General features: G+C 37.9%; 1 protein-coding gene and 1 pseudogene across 6 annotated transcripts in view; one reads left to right on the top strand and one right to left on the bottom strand.

The window, feature by feature from the left end:
- Window positions 1-1,933: 1,933 nt before the first annotated feature.
- Serac1 (serine active site containing 1) overlaps window positions 1,934-24,474 on the bottom strand; it is a 62,054-nt gene continuing 39,513 nt past the window's right edge. For 3 of the 6 annotated variants that reach the window (XM_005321399.5, XM_040283487.2, XM_040283484.2), the window contains 8 exons: window positions 22,804-22,966; window positions 18,698-18,848; window positions 17,190-17,331; window positions 15,991-16,085; window positions 14,368-14,465; window positions 13,102-13,284; window positions 4,863-5,006; window positions 1,934-2,821 (listed from right to left, as the gene is read on the bottom strand). In XM_005321399.5, coding sequence (XP_005321456.1) covers window positions 2,685-2,821; window positions 4,863-5,006; window positions 13,102-13,284; window positions 14,368-14,465; window positions 15,991-16,085; window positions 17,190-17,331; window positions 18,698-18,848; window positions 22,804-22,966 — 1,113 coding nt within the window. In that variant the 3' untranslated portion in view covers window positions 1,934-2,684. The remainder of the gene's footprint in view (window positions 2,822-4,862; window positions 5,007-13,101; window positions 13,285-14,367; window positions 14,466-15,990; window positions 16,086-17,189; window positions 17,332-18,697; window positions 18,849-22,803; window positions 22,967-24,474) is intronic. The other 3 variants (XM_040283486.2, XM_078018831.1, XM_040283489.2) reach the window with 3 other exon arrangements.
- LOC120889426 (U6 spliceosomal RNA) lies at window positions 23,734-23,834 on the top strand (annotated as a pseudogene).

Here is a 24,474-nt window from a genome sequence, read left to right as displayed (position 1 = left end):
TTTGTATTCACCAACACTGACTCTGTGTCTATCAAATTTAGCCTTCCTCTCTAATCCACAGGCTACCCCCGTTTTTTGTTTTTTGTTTTTTTGTTTTTTTTTTTTTTTTTTTGGCACCAGGGATTGAACCCAGGAGCACTTAACCACTGAGCCATATCCCAACCCTTTTTATTTTTATTTTGAAATGGGGTTTCTCTGAGTTGCTTAGGGCCTTGCTAAGTTGCTAAGGCTGGCTTTGAACTTGCAATCCTCCTTCCTCAGCCTCCTGAGCTGCTAGGATTACAGGCATGCACCACCACTCCTGGCTTCTTCCTTTTTTTCCTTTATCCAGCAGCCACATGGTTGCTGTGTTCACTGTGCTGCCACTCATGCTTTTCTGTTATATTAGCCTTTCTGATTTAGCAACACTTAAATTTTTTGTGTGTAGTTCAATATTAATTTTCAGTGAGATCCTCCAGTTACCCACCTCACTGAGAGGCCTTCTTCCTACATTTAAGCCTGCACCCTTGCTTTAGTCTGCCATCTTCCCCATTATTATTATTTAATGAGCTTTAATTAATTCTTTAATTGTGCTTTCATTTTCAGTTTGTTTTGTAACCCTGTTTCCTTTTAGAATCAAATTTTCACTCATGATTATACACTTGTTTTGTTTTGATGTGTTATGTGGGTTAAGTGCTTTATCATTTTTTTTTTCCCACTTTGGCTGGGTATGATAACATCCATCCATACCCTACTGGCCTGAGAAGTAGAAGGTAGTCTCTCCATTTTTATAAGCAGAATAAAAAATGCCTAGTAATACACTGGACATCTCTGCCAGATCTTATTTTTAAAGCATAGCTAAAACAGTTATATTAAGATTTTTAAGGAAAGGGATTTCATTCCATGACTTTAAGTTAATGAGCATTTATTTCTATTACATTTTGTCTACCAAGACAGAATAACAAAGTGTGGCAAACATACCTTTCCCCATACCATTCCATTAATTGGCACATTACTTTTGTTAGCTACAGTTGTTTTCATGATATACTAAGACAAGTGGATAAGTCATTCATTGTATTGTTGCGTAATTAAACAATCAGATGTTGACAGGGCTTAGGGCTGACCCCAGCTTACCTCAGATGCTGGGCTCCATTTTCAGCTTTGATGATCCCACTCTACACAAGTCCATCATCTTTGCAATCTTCAGCACAGACTTACCGTTTTGACCAGCAATTCCATTCCTACTACAGAGAGAGTAAAAACATCCACACAAAAACTTTGTACAAAAATGATCACAGCAGCATTATTTAAAATAGCCAAAAGAAGAAAAAAATGGACAGAACCTAGACATCTATCAACTAATAAAAGGACAAATGTGGCATATCATATAGATATTTGCTCAAAAAAAAAAAAGGAATACTGATAAATGCTATATCACATATAAACCCTGAAAACATTAAGCTAAGAGTAACAAGGGAGACACATATGATTCTGTTTGGGACTGGGACAAGTGGTAGGAAATGACGGCTGATGACAGGGATTCTTTTTAAGATGCAGAAATGTTCTGAAATTAAGAAAGTTGGCTGTACAACTCAGAATATACTAACAACCAAAGAACTGTACATTTCAAAAGGCTAATTTTGGGCGGGGGTGGGGGAGCTGTTCCATGGATTGAACTCGGGGGCACTCAACCATTGAGCCACATCCCCAGTCCTATTTTGTATTTTATTTAGAGACGGTCTCACTGAGTTTTTTAGTGCTTTCCTTTTTCTGAGGCTGGCTTTGAACTTGTGATCCTTCTGTCTCAGCCTCCCGAGCTGCTGGGATTACAGGCATACACCACCGTGTCCAGCTCAAAAGGTTATTTTTTTCTTAATGCTGTCATTCAAAAGGAAAAAGAAGTCCATCAACATGACTTCTTCTTTGTCACAGGCTGAAAGTCAATTAATACTACTTCTGAGTGAACAGATATACTTTATTTAGTCAAAGAGCATCTGAGAATCTTGACACCGTGAGCTATTTATATAACGGCTTAGAATAGTTTATCTGTGATCAGTAATGGATTAGCCCCTTTATCCTTACCTGGGAAGAATTACTATGAGCTAGAGTTTTTATTAAAAAGGGCTTTTTCTCAGCAATATGAAAATGGAAACAAGGAACTGATAAGAGGCCTAGTGAAGTTAACACCCTGATGTTAGACAAGAAGTTAAAAACTAAAAGTTTCCAAAACTGACATTTTAAAAAATTTATAGCACAGATATCCAGAACAAAACGTCATGTTCTACTTCATTCTTCTCTCCACTTTAGGTTCTCCCCTCATAGCATTTGTATGGTAAGCTGAGCTATCCGCAGATCTTCCTTCAGAACCCGCCAGGGCTCCTAGGTGAGCCAGGACAGTCACAGATGAAACAGCCCTCTCCAGCCACAGCAGTGTTACTCCCAGTCACTAGGCCCAGCACTGTGACCCACAAAGTGGCACAAGAGGGCTTTAAGTCAGAGGATCCCAACCTTGCTGCTGCTCCTGTGAGTGCCACTTCTGTGTAGAGCCTTCCAGTACTTGAGTGGACTGCTGCATTCTGATGTCTGCACCACACTCCAGACCATGCTGGTGCCATCATGACAATGTCTGCATGATTGCTTAGAGCTTAAAAAGAACAGCAGCTTTCTTGAACTGTGTTCACATAAAAAATGGAGCATGACAGCTGTTACTTTTCAAGGTCTTTGGCTAAAGTTTCGCGGATGAACTGCAAAGTGCGTTGGTACAAAAAGGCTTCCTTTTTCTTTGGCTTACAAATGTTCAAATGGTTAACGTCCACAGGAATTAGCTCTCCAATGCCTAAATCTGAAGAAAACAAAATGTCAATAAACAAAAGCTTCCCCCTTATCAAATCGGAAAGAGGTCAATGGTTTGGTTGTGAAAAACAAAATGCCAATAAACAAAAACTTCCCCCTTATCAAATCGGAAAGAGGTCAATGGTTTGGTTGTGACTAAGGGCCCAATATATAAAGGAGCTTGGAGTCTGAAAGCAACTAAACCACCTTTGACTCATAACATTTGAAAACAGATCTTCTAATTTAATGGTTTCCATGGAGTCTTCACATGTGTGCTGGCCTTCTTCCTAATTTAACAGCCAGGAGAGCCCAAGTACCAGCATGATGCAAACCTTCCTACTCCTATAGATTATTATAAATAGTAACACATATTGACATAACCCCCACAATGAGCTCCTTTGTCCTTGGGAAAAGAATGCCTATCTTGCACAGGACCCACTCTATCCCTGTGATCACTCTATGAGTAGGGTAGTTTAGGCTTGACTATGAGAGACCTGGAAAAGCTGCTGATATTTCAGTCTGACAATGTCCACCTGGATGGAAGTAATGTGAGACACTAGTGCAGCCACTGAGGGGAGAAATGCAAGTGGCAGGAGGGAGAACAAGCCTTCTGGTGATATGGCAAAAGGGGGCAGCAGAAGTGTGACATAGCTTGACACCAGAAGCAGCTGGTCTGTGGTAGCTTTGCTTTTGCTTCCAACTTCCAAAGTTCTTTTATAAGACATCTGTAGTCTTTGACCTCTTTAAATAACTAAAGAATAACCCCTCATCCTGTGGCATATTATTTTGACATAAAAAAGTATTGCTATAAAGTATTAAATATTTTTCGTTTTACTTAGTATATAACGAGGTAAAGATAGAACTCATTATATACACTGAGAAATCATCTGGCAAGCACACCAGGTGCACACTGTCCCTAGCCACAAAGTGCTCATGACATGGCTGAGTACTGCCAGGGCAGCACCCAAGCCACTCTCAGAAGTGATCAAGAAAGGTTCCAAGTTGACAAGCAAGCCTAGGAAGTGGCCCCAGAGGGGGGACAACATTCAGGGAGTGAGATAAATGGAGGATCTATGATGTAGAGTAATGGGTAAGATCTGAGCTCTACCCTCTAGGACCCAATAAGACATAATAAAACACAATAGTAGCAGGTATTAGGCATTTCCATCCCCGCTAGGATCATGAAGAAACAGTAGTTTAATACTATCTTTTTCTGATGGACTATTTCCTGTTTCAATATTCCCCACATACTAAAGCTTTTGGGCTGGGGATGTGGCTCAAGCGGTAGCGCGCTCGCCTGGCATGCGTGCGGCCCGGGTTCGATCCCCAGCACCACATACCAACAAAGATGGTGTGTCCGCCGAGAACTAAAAAACTAAAAAATAAATATTAAAAATTCTCTCTCTCTCTCTCTCTCTCTCTCTCTCTCTCTCTCTCTCTCTCTCTCTCTCTCTCTCTCCTCTCTCACTGTCTCTTTAAAAAAAAAAAACTAAAGCTTTCACCCTGTCAACCCTATATATATATTTTAAGGTTTCTACATTCAGCTATCCATCGGTTAAATAAATACCCCCTTTTAATCTAGCTGATGGAAAACCCTGGTATTATTATTTTATATATATATATATTTTTAGTTGTAGATGGACAAAATACCTTTATTTTATTTATATTTACTTATTTTTATGTGGTGCTGAGGATTGAACCCAGTGCCTCATACGTGTGAGGCAAGCACTCTGCCACTGAGCCACAACCCCAGCCCCTGGTATTCTTATATCTTAATGCCATACAATTCTGTCGATGCCTAATTTAGAGTTAACACAATTACCCTTTGTCAACTCATCAGTTAAATAAAGGTGGGGGGGGGATGTTAAAGCTATATGTTTGCAAAAAATTTTAATCCATGGCTAAAAAGAACACTAGAATTAAATTCTAGATCTTTATAAATCCATCTCCTAAAACTGAGAATACAGATGTCAAAAATGATATTTTCAATGAAATGCTGGCACCACCACCAAGGCATCTAATAGAAAGTTTCAAAAAGAGTAAATGAATACCTGCTGATTCCACGGGTACCACATGGAGTTTAATCATACTACCAATATAGGTTGGTTGTGTTTCTACAAAACTTAGCACCTGGAAGCTTTTGTCTTTAGCAAACTCCAGAAAGTCATCCTGTAGTGTTTTAAGTGCAGGAGAATCTGTAGAATTATAAAGAACAATATTGTGACAAGTTCTGTTCACCCAATTCAGAATACAATAATCTTTCTAATTCAGACAGGGTGTCAGGATTCTGATCCTACACACGTTTATTTTTTCTCCTGGAAAGAAGCCAGTAAAATTCAAAGGCTGAAGCCCCCTAAGAACAGAGAGGACAACCATCAAAGGAAGATTCAACATATTACTGGCTGACAGGAAGCAGTAGCTAGGGCAGTTTGGTGCATGGGACAGTCCAAGGCCCCCAGGGTGATGGCTGGCACCCCACCCCACTAATGCACAGCCCCCCAACAACAAAGCCTGCCTGATTTAGCCTGTCTCAGCCCCTTGTCCTCAAACATGAGAGGGCATCTAAGAAGTACCAGATATTAGAAGCCTACAACCTCAAAGACACAGAACAGATAAGCAGACAGGAAAGCTAACCACAGGAAAAAAAAAGCAAAAGAGTCAAATGGAAAACAAGAATGTTGAAGAACACTCTAAAAATAATGAAACCAGGGCTGGGATTATAGCTTATGGTAGAGCGCTCGCCTAGCACATGTGAGGCACTGGGTTCGATCTTCAGAACCACATAAAAATAAATAAATAAAGGTACTGTATCCAACTACAACTAATATATATATATATGAAGATATTGTGTCCATCTACAACTAAAAAAATATATTAAAAAGAAATAATGGAATCACAAAGCAAGAGGATAATACAAATAAAGAACTGGAGAACAAGAACAAACTTGTTCTTTTAAAAGTTTGACTTCAAAAAAGTAAAATTTTAGGGTCTGGAGTTGTGGCTCAGTGATAGAGTGCTTGCACTGTGAGGCACTGGGTTCAATCATCAGCACCACATAAAAAAATAAATAAATAAACAAAATAAAGGTATTGTGTCCATCTACAACTAAAAAATTTTTTAAAAAAATAATAATGTCCTGTGTGTGACTCTGGCACAGAGAAGCATCAACAAAGGAGGGAGATCAAGGGAAGACTCCAAAATCAGCAAGGAAGCAACAGGATCCCCAAACAGCAGGAATAAAAAAGACAACAACAAAGGAAATTGCAAACTCTACCTCCCTGAAGCAGGGATATCCCCACACAGCGGGGAAAGGTTAAGTGGGAAAGTTCAGCAGTCCTTCAACCCAGGGCCTTATGCATGAGAGGCAAGCACTCAACCAACTGAGCTATATCCTCAGCCCAAAATTGTTCTTTTTGCATTTAATCTTTTTTAAGATGTTGTTGGACCTTTAATTAATTAATTAATTAATTAAAATGTGGTGCTGAGAATTGAACCCAGTGCCTCACTAGGTTAGCTAGCACTCTATCACTGAGCCACCACCCCAGTCTCCAGAACTCCTAATTGCAGAATTCTACAGTCTTGAAATTAAAGCTGGTCCATGAGTAATTGTTCTGCTCCAATGAAGGAACCCACTTTGGGCTTCCCCAACCCATGAACCCAAGCTACTACTATAGCTACAGCTAGATGCCATCTTGCCTTAGGGGCAAAGCGTGGAGCCAGTGCATGCTTTACTAGGCAGAAAACAGTCCCCTCAGTGTCTTGTAGCATCAGGTCCAGCATCTCTCATAGCTACAAGCCCAAGTCCCATCCACACTTTCCTTACAGGAACTACAGAAGATCTCTTCCCCAGCCCAAAGCTTTGAGGCTGCAGCTGTTGGTACAAAGTCCCAGCTTCCAGAGGACAGGCTCCACAAAATTGCATCCCACAACTCTAGTAACACACTACCAGCATCTACAATCCCCAGCATCACTTACACTGAACCCAGCAATAACTAAGGAAGGTCTTCCTAGCTGATGCTTGTGGAAATGTGATCACTGGTGCGAAAAAGCACTGGCATCACCCAGGTTTATCTCTGGGGAATAGGGGGAAGGTCTTTTTCATATTCTGCAGTTCTAGGACTGTGGCTAATGCTACAAGCCTCATTCCCACCAGAGTTTGCCCTGCCTGATCTAGAGACATTCCTATCCATGTCATTCTAGGACCACAGATTCCAAAGCCATAGCCCTAGCACCACCTATGCTTAGCTCACAGGACCTAGCAAAGATCTCCTCCATGTCCAATTTAAAGAATGTGGATTATAGCACCATAGGCCAAATGTTACATACACATGCCCTGGGTGACTTAGGAAAGGTCTCCTCCACAAACCATAGACGTAGGACCATAGTTGCTAGTGCCAAAAGCCCTGGTTACACTTGTGCTTGTCCCCTCAGACCTAGAGAAAATATCATCTGGGTTCACAGCTCCATAAAAGCAGCTAATAGTGCTACAAACCCCAGCACCCAATCATAATTAATCCTGGGGCCTGATCTTTTGGATTAACCCAGTCAGCCAAAAGGAAAGGAGAGGAAGGAAGAAAAAGAACAATGCAGAAGACCTAAAAGAATTATGGGACACTATTAAGTGAACAAACATTTGCATTATGAGAATTCTAGAAGTTAAAGGAAAAAGGAAAGGCATTGAAAATCCATGTCATGAAATGGCCCCAAACTTTCCAAATCTTCAAAGAGATATCAACATCCAGATACTAGAAGCTCAAAGGACCCCTCCTAGATGCATATAAAATAGATCTTCACCAAGGCATAAAATAGTTAAAATGTCAAAAATACAAGACAAGAATCCCCAAAACAATAGAACAATGTCAAATCACATTTAAGAGAATACTCATTAGATTTACAGGAGATTTCTCAGCAGAACCTTAAGGCAGCAAAAGAATAGAATGATATTCAAAATACTAAAATTTTAAAAACCTGCCAATCAAGAATACTTCACCCAGCAAAAATCATGCTTCAAAAATGAAGTCAAAATGAAGTATTTTCCAAATAACAGAAACAGAGAATTTATCACCACTAGACCAGCTCTATAAGAAATAACTTAAGGGAATCCCATAACCACCAGCAATGAAGACAAAAGAATATACAGAACTTACTAGAAGAACAAAGATATAAAAGAAAAAGAGAATAGATTCAAACCTTTGCATGAAATAAAGCTACCAAATCACAAAAATAAATAAGCATGGTAAGAAAGAAAAAATGTATACAAAAGAAACAATACAGTTACCAAAATGGCAGGAGGAAGTTTGTACCTATCAATAATAACATTGAATATAAATGAATTAAATTCACCAATGAAAAGATATTGAATGAATAAAAATTTTTTTAAATGATGCAACTATATGCTGCCTACAAAAAACTTACTTCATGCAGACTAAAAGTAAAGTGTTTAAGATATATTATGGAAATGGAAACTAAAAAAAGCTGGAATAGACAAAGCAGACTTTATAAAGAGACAAAGTTACATATTGAAAAAGGATCCGTTCAGCAAGAAGATGTAAAAATTATAAATATATAAGAACCCAACATGGACCACCAAATATATAAAGCAAATATTATTAGATCTATGGGGAGAGAAAATATCAACACATCAAAATTTATGGGATATAGCAAAAACAGCAGTACTGAGAGGGAAGTTTATAGCAGTTAATATGCATCCATTGTTAAAAATTAGATCTCAACCTAATAATGCATCCCAAGGACTTAGAAAAGCAAGAACAAATTAATCCCATATTAATGAAAGAAATAATAAATATCAGAGCATAAATAAAATCAAAACTAAAAAAACCCAAAAAATTATTGTTTTTTACTTTAGCTAGACTAATCAAGAAAAAATGAGAGATGACCCAAATAAAATCAGAGATTAAAAAAAAAGATGCATTGCAAATGATACCACAAAAATATAAAGGATCATAATAAACCACTATGAATAATTATATGCTAAAAATTTAGAAAACTTAAAAGAAATGGATAAATTCATAAATCCATACAACCTACCAAAACTGAATCAAAAAGAAATAGAAGAGCCAAACCAACTGAAAATGAGTAATGAGATTGAAGCAGTAATTTAAAATTCTCATCTAAAAAGAGTCCACAGCCTGATGACTTTACTGCTGAATTCTACAAAATATTTAAAGAAAAACAAATTTCAGTTCTTAAACTATTTCAAAAAACTGAAATGGAAGGCACTCTACCAAACTCTTTAGTTAGCATTACCCAGACAAGATAACTGTCAGCTTTCCATCACTGTGACAAAACACCTAAGGATATCAACTTAGAGAAAGAAAGATATATTTTGGCTCATGGCTTTATTGTTTCTGGGCATGTGGTGATGCAGGACATGATCGTGAGAGCATGTGGTAGAGCATAGTTGCTTACCTTCGTGGTTGAGAAACAAAGGGGTGTGAGGGAAGCCTGGGGACAAGATATAGTCTTCAAGGCACATTAGCTTCCTCTAACTAGGCCCCACCTCCTAAGTTTCCACCACCTCCCAGTCCATCAATAGATCAGTCCACTGATGAGTTAAAACGCTCATGATCCAATCACCTCCCAATGGCCCTACCTGTGAATACCGTTGCAGTAGCAAGCCTTTACCTTTACCGTTGGGGATCAAGCCTTTAACACATAAGCTTTTGAAGGACATTTCAGATTGAAACCATAATGGATAAAACAATAACAAAAAAAAAAAAAGAAAACTATAAACCCATGTCGTTGAAGAACATAGATGTAAAAATTCTCAATAAAATACCAGCAAACCAAATTTGAAAGTATAACAAAAAAATCATATACCCTGATCAAGTGGGGTTCATCCCAGTAATTCACGGATGTTTCCACATATGAAAATCAATAAATATAATGCATCAACCGATCAAAGGACAAAAATCACACGATATTTCATAGATACTAAAAAAACATAAGATTCAATATCCCTTCATGATAAAAACTCACAAAAAATTAAGTATAGAAGGAACATACCTCAAAATACTAAAGGCTATATATGAAAAATCTACAGTCAATGTCATTCTAAACAGGAAAAACTGACAAGATACCTTCCAAGATCTAGTACAAAACAAGGGTGTCCACTTTCACCATGGTTATTTAACAGTTCTGGAAGTCTTAGCAAGAGCAATTAGACAAGAATAGGAAATAAAGAGAATACAAAATAGGAAGAAAAATTTTCATGTATTTATACATAGAAAAACCTAAATTATCTGTCAAAAGGCTGTTAAAACTTATAAATAAATTCAGTAAAATTGCAGGCTACAACACACAAAAAACCCCAGCATTTTTATAAACTAATAATGAACCTCCTGAAAAAGAAATTAAGAAAGCAATTCCATTCACAATAGCTACAAAAAATAAAATATTTCGAAATAAATTTAACCAAAGAAGTGAAAGATTTCTAAAATGAAAATTATAAAACACTGAAAAATTATAGAGGACTCACACAAAAAATCAAAAATATACCACATTCATTTTTGGAAATACTAATATTACTAAAATGACCATATGACACAAAGCAATCTACAGATGAAATGTAATTACCATCAAAATACCAGTAACTTTCTTCACAAAAATTAGAAAAAACAATCCTAAAAGTCCTATGGAAACATGAAAGACCCAAAATAGTCAAAGCAATTCTAAAACAAAACAAAACAAAAAAAGCTGAAGCATCAAAATACCTAACTTCAAAAACATACCACAAAGTTATAGTAACCAAAACAGCATGGTACTGGCATAAAAACAGACACGTAGATGCATGGATCTAAATAAAGAACCCAGAAATTAATCCATGTCCTTATGCTGCCAAAAACACACCCTGGAGAAGACAGTCTCTTCAGTAAATGGTGCTGGAAAAATTGGCTATTCACATAACAGAATGAAACTAGGTCCCTTTCTGTCACCATACACAAAAATCAACTCAAAATGGATCAAAGACCTAAATGTGAAATCTGAAACTATAAAATGAGTACAAGAAATGGGAAACCCTTCAAGACTTCCATATGACTTTAAGGGTTGTTCTTTCTAATTTCTGTGAAGAAAGTCACAGGCAATGATTTTTTAGGTAGAACCCCAAAGGCATAGGCAACAAAAGTAAAAAAAGACAAATGGGAGTATATCAAACTAAGAAACTCAGCAAAGGAAACAATCAACAGACTTCAGAGGCAACCTACAGAATAGGAGGAAATATCTGAAAACTATTAACTCAACAAAGGATTAATATCCAGAATATGTAAGGAACTTAAAAGCTGAACACCAAGAAACAAAACCATTTTAAAAATAAGCTAAAAGACCTACATAGACACTTGTCAAAAGAGGACATACTAATGGCCAACAGACCATATGAAAAATGCTCAACTTCAATGATCATCAGGGAAACAGATCAAGGCACTGTGAGAAGTGGCCCACCGCCTGAAATCCCAGCACTTGGGAGTCTGAGGCAGGAAGACCGTGAGTTCAAAGCTTCAGCAAAAGCGAGGCACTAAGCAACTCAGTGTGACCCTGTCTCTAAATAAAATACAAAATACGGCTGGGGATGTGGCCCAGTGGTCTAGTGCCCCTGAGTTCAATCCCTGGTAAACACCCCCCCCACACACACACACACCACTGCCGCCAAAAAAAAAAAAAGAAAGCACAGTGAGAGAGCACCTCACTCCAGCCAGAATGGCCATCACCAAAGACAAAAAACAAATGTTGACAAGGCTGTAGAAAAAGGAGACTCTTAGTGTTGGTAAGAATGTAAATTAACACAGGCATTATGGAAAACAGCATGAAGATTCCTCAAAAAACTAAACATAGGACTTTCACATGGTGCAGCAATTCCAGTATTAGGTGTATATATCCAAAGGAGAAGAACTCATACCAAAAAGACACCTGTACTCTCATGTCTACTTGCAGCACTATCCACAAGAGCTGAAGCCTGGAATCAACCTGGTGGTCCATCAGTGGAAGAATGGAAAATAACATAGCAGTTTGTCATAAAAAAAATAAAGGAATCCTGTTATTTGTAGCAGCATAAACAGAAGTGAGATCATTATATTAAGTGAAATAATTATATTAAGACACCAAAAAAAAAAAAAACCACATGTGCTCACACATTTCTGGAACTAATAAGTCAATATTGTAGAACAGAATGGAATAGTGCTTGGTTCTAGAGACTAGACAGGGTATGGGGTGAGAAGCTGAAAGCAGTTCAATAAGAGGTACCACAACCCGGGAGGAATTCGTTCTGGTTTTCCTATAGTATAGCAGGGTAACTTGACTGAAACCATAGATGGTACATTTAAAAATGACTAGAAAACTATAAAACTTCCCACACATGAAAATGATGTTTGAAGAGATGGAAATGCTTATTATACTGATTTATTATAAATTATATCCAAGTACTGAATTACCACAACATACCCCATAAAGATGTACAAATATTATGTCTCAGTTTGAAAACAAAAAAGTAAAATTTCAACAGAAGGTATAGTAGGCAAGGTGAATCAAGCAGACCAAAGATAAAATATGAACAAAAAGACAATTGGCACATTAAAGTAGAATTCAGGGAGTCCAAATTCTGATGACCATATGGTCCAGGAATTCCACTTCTGGGTATGTATGTCCAGAAAGAAAGTGCTTATTGCCAAGCACAGTGGCGCACACCTGTAATCCCAGCAGCTCAGGAGGCTGAGGCAGGAGAATCACGAGTTCAAAGCCAACATCAGCAAAGTGAGGCTCTAAGCAACTCAGTGAGACCCTGTCTCTAAATAAGATATAAAATAGGGCTGGAGATGTGGTTCAGTGGCCAAGTGCCCCTGAGATCAATCCCTGATACAAAAAAAAAAAAAAAGTGCTTATTAATCAAAACAATAGAGTGCTTTATAATCCATATGTAAAAATCTCAAAAGTTCATTTATACTTTAACAGTTGATGATATTCCAAATTCATGGGGAAAAGCAATTTACTAATAATTTGGAATAATACTTAAAGCAAAGCATTATATAATTTTTCTAATTTAAGTACTTATAATAATATTAAATTTATGGCTATATTTGAGTAAATAATGGCATAAGAACAAAAAGAGAAGGTATAAAAGAAAAATCAAGTCCAAGCTAAAATTTTCCATCGACAGCCTAAAGACAATATATACAAACAATAAAATGAGATAATATAGTCAAGGAAGAAACTTTTTTTTTCCTTCCTCCTGTATCATGTTAATACAATCCCAAGTTCCTGCTCAACAGAAAGCATTACCCTTGCTGAGTTCTTTGACTTCCAAAGAGGGAAAGAGAAGATAGCGAATATTAACAGAATATTCAGCCAAATGTGATCCATGATGAGGAACACTGTAAAAAATTATTCCTCTGGTATTGCTTATAATAGGACTCATCTCTGGCTTCTGAGAGGCTTCCAACAGCATCTTTTTGACAAGAAGACCTGGCCACAGAGAAGAAAGAAAAACATAAGTGTAAGCTATTTTCCTTCCCTCTGTTATTCTTTAAAGAAAGAAGAAGAAGGGGAGGCAAAACAAATACAGAAAGAGAGGTGTATTCTTTTAAAAAAGAAAGTTTGAACAATTTTCTATAGTAAAAGAAACAGGGCCTTAAATACCTTAAATATTAATACTCCTGATTCTCTAGAATTTGTAGTACAGACTACAAATAGGTAAGAGCCTACTTTGCAGGACAGATCCTCCTATCACAGGATCCGCTGTCTTACAGGAGGGTGGGTGAGGCACTGTCTGAGCTGGGCACCCACTGCTGCACAACTGGCCTCCCTTCTGCTAGGGCAACCTACACCCAGGAAGATACTAATACACAGTCATGGTCCCACAGAGCTTGGGAAAAGCCGCTGTGGGATCTCAAAGCTGATGGCAGTGGGTCTCTGAGTGACACCAAAGGCTATCTGGACTTCTCTCTCAGCAAAAAGGCCCAGCTCAGGATCAGCTATTTTGAGCATTTCACCAGATAAACTAGGTCAGGGGTTGCAGAAAGCTCCTCTCTGAAAGGCAGATGATGAAAACTGAGAGCTGGATGGGGGATAGTGGGTGGGAGGAGGTGCACATGTGACTAGAGAAGCAGCACTAGGCCCCAAAGCACAGCTGCAGGGACACAGGGACCAGGAGCACACCTATGAACATTAAAGCAACGATGGAGTCCGTAATGGTGAGGAAGCCCAGGGAAGAAGAAGGGGAGCCCCTGGGAAGCCAGGAAAGCTAGCTATGTAAGCCCAACTTGTCAGCATCCCTGGGTGTAATGTTTACTTACTCCCAGGACATGGAAGTTTCAGGTAGTTAACCCCATGCCCTCTTGTATGTTTTGTTACTAGTTGCCACCTTCTGGGAAAACGAATAGCATGGAAGGAGAGTGCTAATTTTAAAACTCCAAGCCATAGCCAAAGACATTAACCTGGGGAGAAAGGGGCCACTGGTAAGTACAGCAGAGAGATACAGGAATTTAGGCTAGCTGCAATGGTGACAACCTCACAACGGTCACTCTGTGAAGATGAAATCATCCTTACCTCCCATGCTATGTGAAATCCAAATCATTGGCCTATCCCCAACACCAGCAGCTCTGAGCTTCGAAAGGAGTTCGTTGCTTCTGAATGCAATGGTCTTTCTGAACAAAATGAAAACAGGAGGCATGACAGGAGGCCTCTATCCCCTGAATCTTGCTATCTCATTTTTAAGCTGAGAACTTTTGTCTGTTGAATGAATGCTACATGCTACCGCCCTGAAGAGTGAGGAATACTTCTCTCTCTCTGCTCGACTTCTGATATTGCTCACTTTCTTCTTCAAATTTATTAGCATAATTAGGATTATTTAAGCCCAGAGAGGTCATTCATACACTAGGTGAACATCACTTAAGCATCTAATTTTTCCAGGTCAAACCTGGCTGCCCCCAGCACTTAGGATATGTGTCCCTTCCCATTCCATAGCCCAATAATGAAAGTGTCCCTAGAGATTTGGTTCTCTCTTTTCTGAGTTTCAATCTACTTGTATTTATGCCACAAATTGAAGCTTTCAAGCTAGGCATGGTAGTTCATGCCTATAATTCCAGTGATTGGGGAAGCTGAGGCAGAAGGACTGCAAGTTCAAGCTAGCCTTGGCAACTTAGCAAAACCCTATCTCAAAATAAAAAATAAGAAGGACCGAAGATGTAGCTTGGTGGTAGAACCACCTCTGAGTTCAATCCCCAGTATCGCTCCCCAATTTTTTTCCTTTAAATATTAAGTTTTCATCATTTTAATTATTTAGAAATGCTAGGAAACTGTTTCAGAGAATTCAAAATAAGTAATGTTTAAACAAAAAGATAACTTCAAAACTATCCAGTCTGATAGTTTCTTATCTGTAGACACCTTTATTCAAAGCAAAGGTTCCCCCAGAGCCCCTCCAGGGAAAACAGGAGGGAAACCTGGGTCCTGCTCACTTGCCTGCCTCCCTTCTTGGGCACCTACATGGGGTCCATTCACAAAGCACAGTTTGATAACACTGGTTAGACCACTCTCTCAATCTGTAAACAAAGCTTCCCAGACATGCTAAGTGACTTGCCTGAGAAAGCACAGCATATCAAAGGTAGGATCAGGCTACAATCCAAGTCCCATAACCCAGGAACCTAGTGCTCTTTCCTATGAACTCAACTGGCCTATGGGGCATAAATGGTACATAGGAGCCAAAATGGCTCACATCTTTTTCTGTGCTTCCTCTAGCTGGTATAATTGTGAACACAAAGCAAAAGAATATCACTTTTACTTCTAAAAGGAATGGAGGTTTGTTTTGCTATGGAATCCACCATGGTCCTTCACTATTGTACGAGTTGTAAATGAACCAGGTTAGGAGCCCAACATTGATAATACACCTTAGCCTTCTACTTTACTGTTTGTTTATAGATAATTCCTTCCAAAAGAAAAGAAAAAGGTTAGTTTTCATAAGAAAATCCTGGTTAGGCACATAGGTTTAATCTCCAGCACCACAAAAAAAAAAAAAAAGAAAAAGAAAAAGAAAAAAAAGGAAAGAAAGAAAAAAGAGAAAAAATCCTGCCCTGCTGTGTCATCAAAAGAAAAATCACTTCCCATCCCAAAGGACCCACTTGTAGCCTGAGCCCTTCCCCACCCTTCCAGTCTAAACGTCCCCCACGAAGTTACCTTTCTGCAGGGCACCCAGCTCTCCAGTCACTGAGGGTGGTGTCATACTCCACAGATATAATTCGGAGAGCAGGACAGTCTCTTGCCAACCACGTCTAAGTAAACAGAAAGGTACATAAGAAAATGCCTGCATTTCCAACACTCGGTTACTTCCTAGCAATTGAAATTTATCATTAGAGGACTCTCACAATGGAGTAATTAAAGATGACATTTGAATAAAGTTTGAAGGTGACTATCTTTATCTTTTATATCTCTGGTCACAAAATGGTATCCATATTTATAGTATAAGGCCAATGAAGGGCGCTTATTCTCAATTTAAATCTACTACAGCCAAAAGCTAGGCTTGTTTTTGAAGTCTAGATCCAACTGGCTTTCAAAAGGATTTAGTAGAAAGACTGTATAGCCCAATGTGAGCATTTGGACCTAAGAATTCAAAAATACAAATGATAGTCACTGGAGATCCTGGATTGATGGTCATCTCCAGACTTCAGTGTCATCAGAGAGAGCAAAAAATTCTTTCTACTTGCTAAGTCGTGTGAAAGTGAGTGAGAAGCAGTGGAGCAAAGCCCTGGAAATGACCCACACATACATGGAGATCATTCCTAGTGGAACTGAGGCTCTTTGGAAGGAATAATATCAAAGAAATGCAAAATAGAGTTACTTACTATTTCTAGTTTTATAATTATTAAGATAAAAAAATTGGCTACTACAAATACAATTATGGTTTTATTAATTTTCATATTATGCTTCAGTGAAATTGAATTATTTTGTTCTTGCCTGTATTTTATGTATGGAATATTCCTTCAGAGCCTCAGACTGCATCCTAAACAGAAATTACACAACTTAGGTCACAAGTCCAGCTGTTAATGTAATAGTCTACAGGTATCCTTAAGGGAAAGAAGATCTGCATGGGAAAAATATCCCAATAAAAAGAGAAAAGGAGGGCTGGAATTGTAGGTCAGTGGTATAGCACTCGCCTTGCATGTGGAAGGCACTGGGTTCAATCCTTAGCACCACATAAAAATAAAGGTATTGTGTCCATCTACAACTAAAATATATATATGTGTATATGTATGTATGTATCTATGTATGTATGTGTATGTGTACATGTAAGAGAGAGAGAGAGAAAAGGAAACCAGTCACACTAATGTGGAAACAGAGCATGCTTTAGTGTGGGGACAGAGCTGTGACTTCTTTACCTTGGGCCAGCATGTGGTGTACCTGTCTTCATCTTCCAAAGCCTTTTCAATCAGAATCCGTTCACTGTCCTGCTGGCGCCAGGTCTTGAATGCTGCTCCCATAAGGCCATGAATAAAAAGGACATCAGCTTTAATGGGCTGACTAAGAGGGGAGAGAGTTAAAAAAAAAAAGCAGAATAAATGTATTATTGCTATGGTAAGAAATGACACAGCATTCTCTGTGGATGGTGCTTCAACAGCTTCACATGACGTAAAATAAAATTTCATTATATCAAGTTTTATAAGTACAGGGTTGCTGAGGAATGAATCCTAGGAGTTTTGGCAAAAACACAGAGAACATGCTGTCTTATAAATTATATTTATGGGGGCTGGGGACATGGCTCAAGTCGTAGCGCACTCGCCTAGCATGCATGAGGCACTGGGTTCGATTCTCAGCACCACATAAAAATAAAATAAAGATTGAAAAAATATATTACATTTTAAAAAATAATAATAATAAATAAATAAATTACATTTATAAGTCATGAGCTGGGGCTGCGGCTCAGTGGTAGACCACTTGCTTAGCTTGCATGAGGCACTGGGTTTGATACCTGGCACCACATAAAACAAATAATAATAATAAATAAATAAAATAAAGATATTGTGTCCATCTATAGCAAAAAACAAATTTTTTAAGTATACATTAAAGAGATTTCAAAATTTTATAAAGGAAAATAAATAAATGTTATCAGAATAAATGTTATCAGAAGGAGAGCAAAGATTTTCTTTGGCTATATTAAAATATTAAAATTATAGATGGTATGTTAGTTGAAAAATATTTATAGTACATACACAATTATATAACATATACACAAAATATATCATCATGTTATCTGCAAATTGGAATTAACCTGGCAATCCATTTTTTAAATTTAAAAATTTGGAGCTATTTTCTGAGTTTTTCTTTTTAAAGCACCCTATGAAAATCCAAGACATGTACTTTTTTCATTGCAATCCTTTCTATACTTATTGTCTCAGCAAGGATATAATTGGCAATAGTGACCAGCAATAACTTAAGGAATACAAGGAGTCAAATTTATTATGACTTACTCTTTCCACGCATGTTTTGATACCTAGCACAAACTTTCTCCAGACCCTGGAATTCCAGGCCCAGATTCTCCAATAACGTCTAATGTCCTTCCTATTCAGACTGACTTCTCCAATTCAAATCAGTTATTAACTCAGATCTAAATGAAAATGACTTGAAATGACATTCCAAAGTGTAAGTGCCACACATTCTAACAGGTAAGCACCTCACTGAAGGTAAGCCCTTTGTGAAAATAATAGTTTTTGTGCTTTTAGACAACCTTCAACTCCTCTGAGGTTATTATGAACAAAGAGCTTTAGTAACTATAGTATTTGACTTACTTATAAAGTATTTAACTTATCTAAATTATGCAGAATTTAAAATTTAAGCCCTCTGACTTTATGTTATCAAAGGGGATAAAGCAACTGTTCTGTTTGCTCACCTCGTCCGGTACTGGGGATGGAGCACGTACACACCATCCTGGTATCTCTCTTGTACAGTTTCTCTGTCTAGGTTAGCCAGAGTTCTGGCAGCATGTGAGGACTTCATAATGTGGGGAGATTTCAAGGCTTCTGCCATTATGGAAACCCAGCCTGGTGAAAAGAACAGACCTCCTAAATACTGAGGCAAGTCCATCTCAGACTGGAAGGAGAGGTCTCCACCCTGGTATCCGTCCCAACCACTCCAGCTCCATTCTGCCCTAAGAGCCTCTGAGTCCACAGACAACCCCAACCACAGATCCTTTGAGGGATTTAAAAGAAGGAACGAGAGATGCGATAGCCATTTTTTCTGTGTAGAAAATTGCAACAAATGATGATTACCAAAAGGGGACAAAATACCATGGTGTTTTTCTTTTAGTAAGAATTACTAAAATTCAGTTGGTAAATATTACTTATTTCATTGTCATCAGCAACAATATTAACAGGTTTTCATACAACTAGGAAACTATTAATGAATTTGTTATGTAAATCTTGGAAGAAAAACTGATTTTTTAAAAGTAGGCAAAACAGAATCAGGACATGGTGACACATGCCTGTAATCCAAGCAACTCATGAGATGGAGGCAGGAGGACCCCAAGTTCAAGTCTAGCCTGGAAAATTAAGCAAGACCTTTCCTCAAAATAAAAAATAAAAATGGCTGGGGATGTAGTTCAGTACAGAGTACCCTTGGGTTGAAACCGTAGTAACACACACACACACACACACACACACACACACACACACACACACATACACAGAGATAGAGTATTTTTTCTGCCTAGCATTACTGAGGACCTTGGTTCCAACCCCAGCACCACCAAAAAATTAAAAAATAAACCTTCATGTACATGTATACACACACATACACACAAAAACATACAAAGATCTGCAAAGATTCAGTATGCCAAAGTCATGAACAGTAGTAACCTCTTAGAAGAGAGGTGGAGTAAAAGAAGGCTGTGTGCAAAAGGTAGGTTTAATGTTTCTAATATATCAGTTTTCTAAGTACTGATAATGAGAACCCATTTATATATTATTTATACATGTAAGGTAAAGAAGAACATGGTCCCTGAGATCAAAAAGACTTGGGCTTAAATCTCTGCTCTTGGCTTATGTGCTGTGGAACCTCAGTCACATTACTTTGCATCGTAGAGCTGGAGGAAGGCTTTAGCTTATGTCTGTGAAATCCTGGGCCTCAGTTGTTCTATTTCCTGTTCCCACTCTCCATGACAACAGTGTTGAGAATTAGTGTGATGACGGATGAGGAGAAGATGGCATTTAATAATTCAAAAGGAGTTTGAGATCCTATAAGTCTTTAACAGTATTGAAATTTATAATGTCAGAAAATTCCTCTTCAAAAATCGGCCAAAAAATTTATAACAACAGAATATCTGTTTTAAAATTCTATGTATAGAGACATAAGATTATATTATTGGAATGTATAAAATATGGCTTTATTTTTAATGGAGTCACAAGAATTACACAAGAAGTATGGCTCATGTCTTTTCTATGGCACTTCTCAGTCACAGTGCCAGAGACACTCATAAAATATCAACTGTCCCTTAGAAATTTTTTCTTGAAAATTTAGTTTTTAAACTACATAACACTGAATACATTAAATGTAAAAATAAATAAATAAATAATTAGGGGATGTGGCTCAGTGATAGAGTATTTGCCTAGCATATGCAAGGCCCTAGGCTCAGTGGTAGAGTATTTGCCTAGCATATATAAGGCCTACCTAGGTTCAATCCCCAGCACCACCACCCCTCAAAAAAAAGAAAGAATTAAAAGGAGTATTCAATGATGAAAGTTCTGCTTTAATGCAGTTATTAAGTAACTCTCATTATTTCCCAATTCCATTTATATCCTCAAAGTAACCAAGTTGTTAAGACTTTGGTGGACACCCTTCTAAACTTTTCAAAAATTGCAATCATATGCCAGGCACAGTGGCACACGCCTGTAATCCCAGAATCTTGGGAGGCTGAGGCAGGACAATTGCAAATTCAAAGCTAGCCTCAACAATTTAGCAAGGTCCTGTCTCAAAAATAAAAAATAAAAAAGTCTGGGAATGTGGCTCAGTGATTAAATGCCCCTGGGTTCAATTCCTAGTACCCACCCCTCAAAAGCAATCATATGCCTGTAACTTATACACATACAATGTCATCCTTTGTTTGTAATGAAAGATATAAAAGTTGTATGTTTTTATTCTGAAAAATGTATTAAAATGTTTTTGAGTTTTTAAAAATTTATTCATTTGTTCTAATCAGTTATACATGACAGCAGAATGCTTTGATTCATTATACACAAATGGGGCACAATTTTTTTACTTCTCTGGTTGTACCCAGAGTAGGGTCACACCATTCTTGCAATCGGACATGTACCTGGAGTAATGATGTCCATCTCATTCACCAATGTCACTCTCTCGATGCATTATTTTACATACATGAAATCATACTATCCCTCCTGTCCTGTGGCTGTATTGGTACTTCAGCAATGTCCTGGCATGCTCTGCACATACATAAACTTTATTCTTTGTAACTGCAGCATTCAGTGTAAGTACTGTTGATTATGTAACCGTTGTTCCCAGTGGCAGACATTCAGGTTATTTTTAGTTTTTCCACACCATACAAAAACTCCAATAAATATTCTTATACAAAATGTTTAAGAACATCCATGGGTTTTTTAGACAGGAGTGGGTCCAAGAAGCATTATTATTAGGCCAAATGGTATATGCATCCTTCAAATAAACTGACAAATGGGATTAAGGCCTTTAAAAAAAGGGCTTCATGCCATGTTAGACTGCCTTGCAGCCTTCCCTTTTCACCTTCTATTGTGTAAGGATGCAGCAAGAAGGCCCTCACCAGACACCAAATGTCTGCACCTTGATCTTCGACTTTCTAGTCTCCAGAACCGTGAGAAATAAATTTCTGTTCTTTATAAATTTCCTAACCTCAGGTATTCTATCATAGTAGCAGAAAATGAACTAAGACAACTATTACAAATAATAACAATTATCACAAATTCTATAACATACTTTAGCAGAGAATGTAAATTACAGTGTCAAGAATCTCACAATAGGGCTGGGGATGTAGCTTAGTTGGTAGAGTGCTTGCCTCGCATGCACAAGGCTCTGGTTCAATCCTTAGCACCACAAAAAAAAAAAAAAAAAAAAAATCTCACAATAGCTAGAGGCAGTGGTGCACACCTGTCATTCCAAATACTAGGGAGGCTGAGGGAGAAGGACTACAAATTTGAAACCAGTCTTAGAAATTTAGCAAAACCCTGATTTAAAACTAAAAAAAAAAAAAAAAATGCTGGGGTATAGCTCAGTGGTAAAGCATTCCTTGGTTCAAACCCCAACATAAAAAAAGGAATCCCTGTGCCCAACTGATGGGGAGGGAGGGAGGAAGGAGAGGGAAAGAAGGGCTCTCCCTCCTGTAGAATGCCAAATACTGAAAAGCACACAGAGAGGACAGCTAGACCTGGAAAATCATCATCTTCTAGTCAAAGTGAAGGCTGACTCAGGCAGAAATTACGAGGAGCAGTATACTTTCCTGGTCTTAAGTTAGCTCCCCATGGATGGGTTATTAGTTGCCAGGGGGAAAATACACTAATTTTCTACACTACAGTGGCCTCCTTTTGGTTTGATTATTCCTCTTGGTTAACCAAGTCATATTAAAAATTATATAAACAATTAAACAGCCACCATAACAAACCTGCTCTCCTGTGACTGTGTACATTGATTACCTTAGAGGTGGATTATCTGCAATCTCAAGAAATTCCTTGTCCTTACCAAAATAACATGTTCTAAGGACTCATAAAGTCTCTTGAAAAAGTAATGTACCATAAGAGGAGGTAATGGGAGCACCAAGGACTGGACAAAAAATACTCAGGGGCTGGGGATGTGGCTCTCGCCTGGCATGCCTGTGGCCCGGGTTTGATCCTCAGCACCACATACAAACAAAGATGTTGTGTCCGCCGAGAACTAAAAAATAAATATTAAAAAATTCTCTCTCTCTCTCTAAAAAAAAAAAAAAAAAAAATACTCAGTATATAATACTGACATTACCTGAGTGGACAATAGTAGAAAAAAGATGCTCATTCAAAGCCATGTTTCCAATGATCCGCATTATATTTCTCTGCACTTTTGGGCAGTCCCTGTGAAGTTGGTACAGCCTCTGAAGCAGCTGCAAGCCTCCACTGGCTTCGATTTTATCACAATGTGTGGGTATCTAGCATAGGAAATTAATGAAAGGTTACTCTATGTTGCACAATTCATTATACAAGATGACACAGCAAAATGACAGAGCCAGGTGGCTCCTACTCCAGGACAAAGTGGCAGAAAGACTACTCAAACTTCTGATCTGCTTATTCTTCTTACCTGCTTACTACCTCAAAATCACTGAAACACTCCCAACAAGGCACATCTCACCAGGGCATCTAAAATTCTCATTTAATTAAAAAAAATTTAAAATTCTAATATTCTTACAGTTATTATGCTTAGCTCTTGTTTGTAATACTACTCTCCAAAATGCGCACAGCAATGGAGCTATCCCAAAACTCAGGAGTTGAAAACATGTTTACAGAGAAAGATCAAGTAGCCTGACGTGGTGGAATGTGCCTATAATCCCAGCAATTTGGGAAGCTGAGGTAGAAGGATCACAGCTGGAGTTCAGCCTCAGCAACTTAAAAGAGACCCTCAGCAACTTAGCAAGATCCTGACTCAAAATAAAATAAATGAATAAATAAAGACTGGCAACTTAGCCTAGTGGTGAAGCACTCCTGGATCAGTGTCTAGTATCAAAACAGAGAAGGGGGAGGAGTCATGTAAAAATAAAGGGACTTGAAACTTTAATGGATAAAAGAGATAAAAGAAAAAGAAAACCAAAGGAAATGTGAATATATAGGTAAAGTAACAGACCTGACCATGTCATTATAGTCAACAAGAACATTACATGTTTGTTGCTTTACTCTTTTAAAAATTAAACCATCAGTGCTCACTTTGGGAAAATAAACACTGAAATTGGAACCATACAGAGAAGATTAGCATGGCCCATGAGCAAGAAAGACATGCAAATTCATGAAGCATTCTTTTTTTTTTTTGGTATCAGTTATCAGGGATTGAACTCAGGGGCACTCGACCACTGAGCCACATCCCAGCCCCATTTTGTATTTTATTTAGAGACAGAGTCTCACAGAGTTGCTTAGTACCTCGCCACTGCTAAGGCTGGCTTTGAACTCATGATCCTTCTGCCTCAGCCTCCTAAGACACTGGGATTACAAGCATGTGCCACTGCATCCAGCTCATTTCATATTTTTACGAACCCAACGATTATGTATAACTATAAAGTTCTAAAAATAAAAGAAAAGCTTCTTTAAAAATTAAATTAAATTTAACCATAATCATGCCTGTAGGCCCCACTATTTGGGAGGCTGAGGCAGGAGGATTGTTTGAGCTTACAAGTTAAAGACCAGCCTGGGAACATAAAAATATTCCTTATCAAAAATAGAAAACAAAATAACAAAAACTGTGATCATGACAGAAAGGTTCCATAAAGCCAAAAAGTTTTTAAATCATTGATATATGGGCTGGGGTTGTGGCTCAGTGGTGGAACACTTGCCAGCACCTGTGGGGCATTGGGTTCGATCCTCAGCACCACAAAAAAATAAATAAATAAAATAAAGGTATTGTGTCCATATGCAACTAAAACAAATTAAAATCTTTTAAAAAATCATTGAT

This window comes from Ictidomys tridecemlineatus, chromosome 8 (genome assembly GCF_052094955.1).
Source record: "Ictidomys tridecemlineatus isolate mIctTri1 chromosome 8, mIctTri1.hap1, whole genome shotgun sequence".
Classification (NCBI taxonomy): Eukaryota; Metazoa; Chordata; class Mammalia; order Rodentia; family Sciuridae; genus Ictidomys; species Ictidomys tridecemlineatus.
This window is presented reverse-complemented; position numbering and strand designations above follow the sequence as displayed.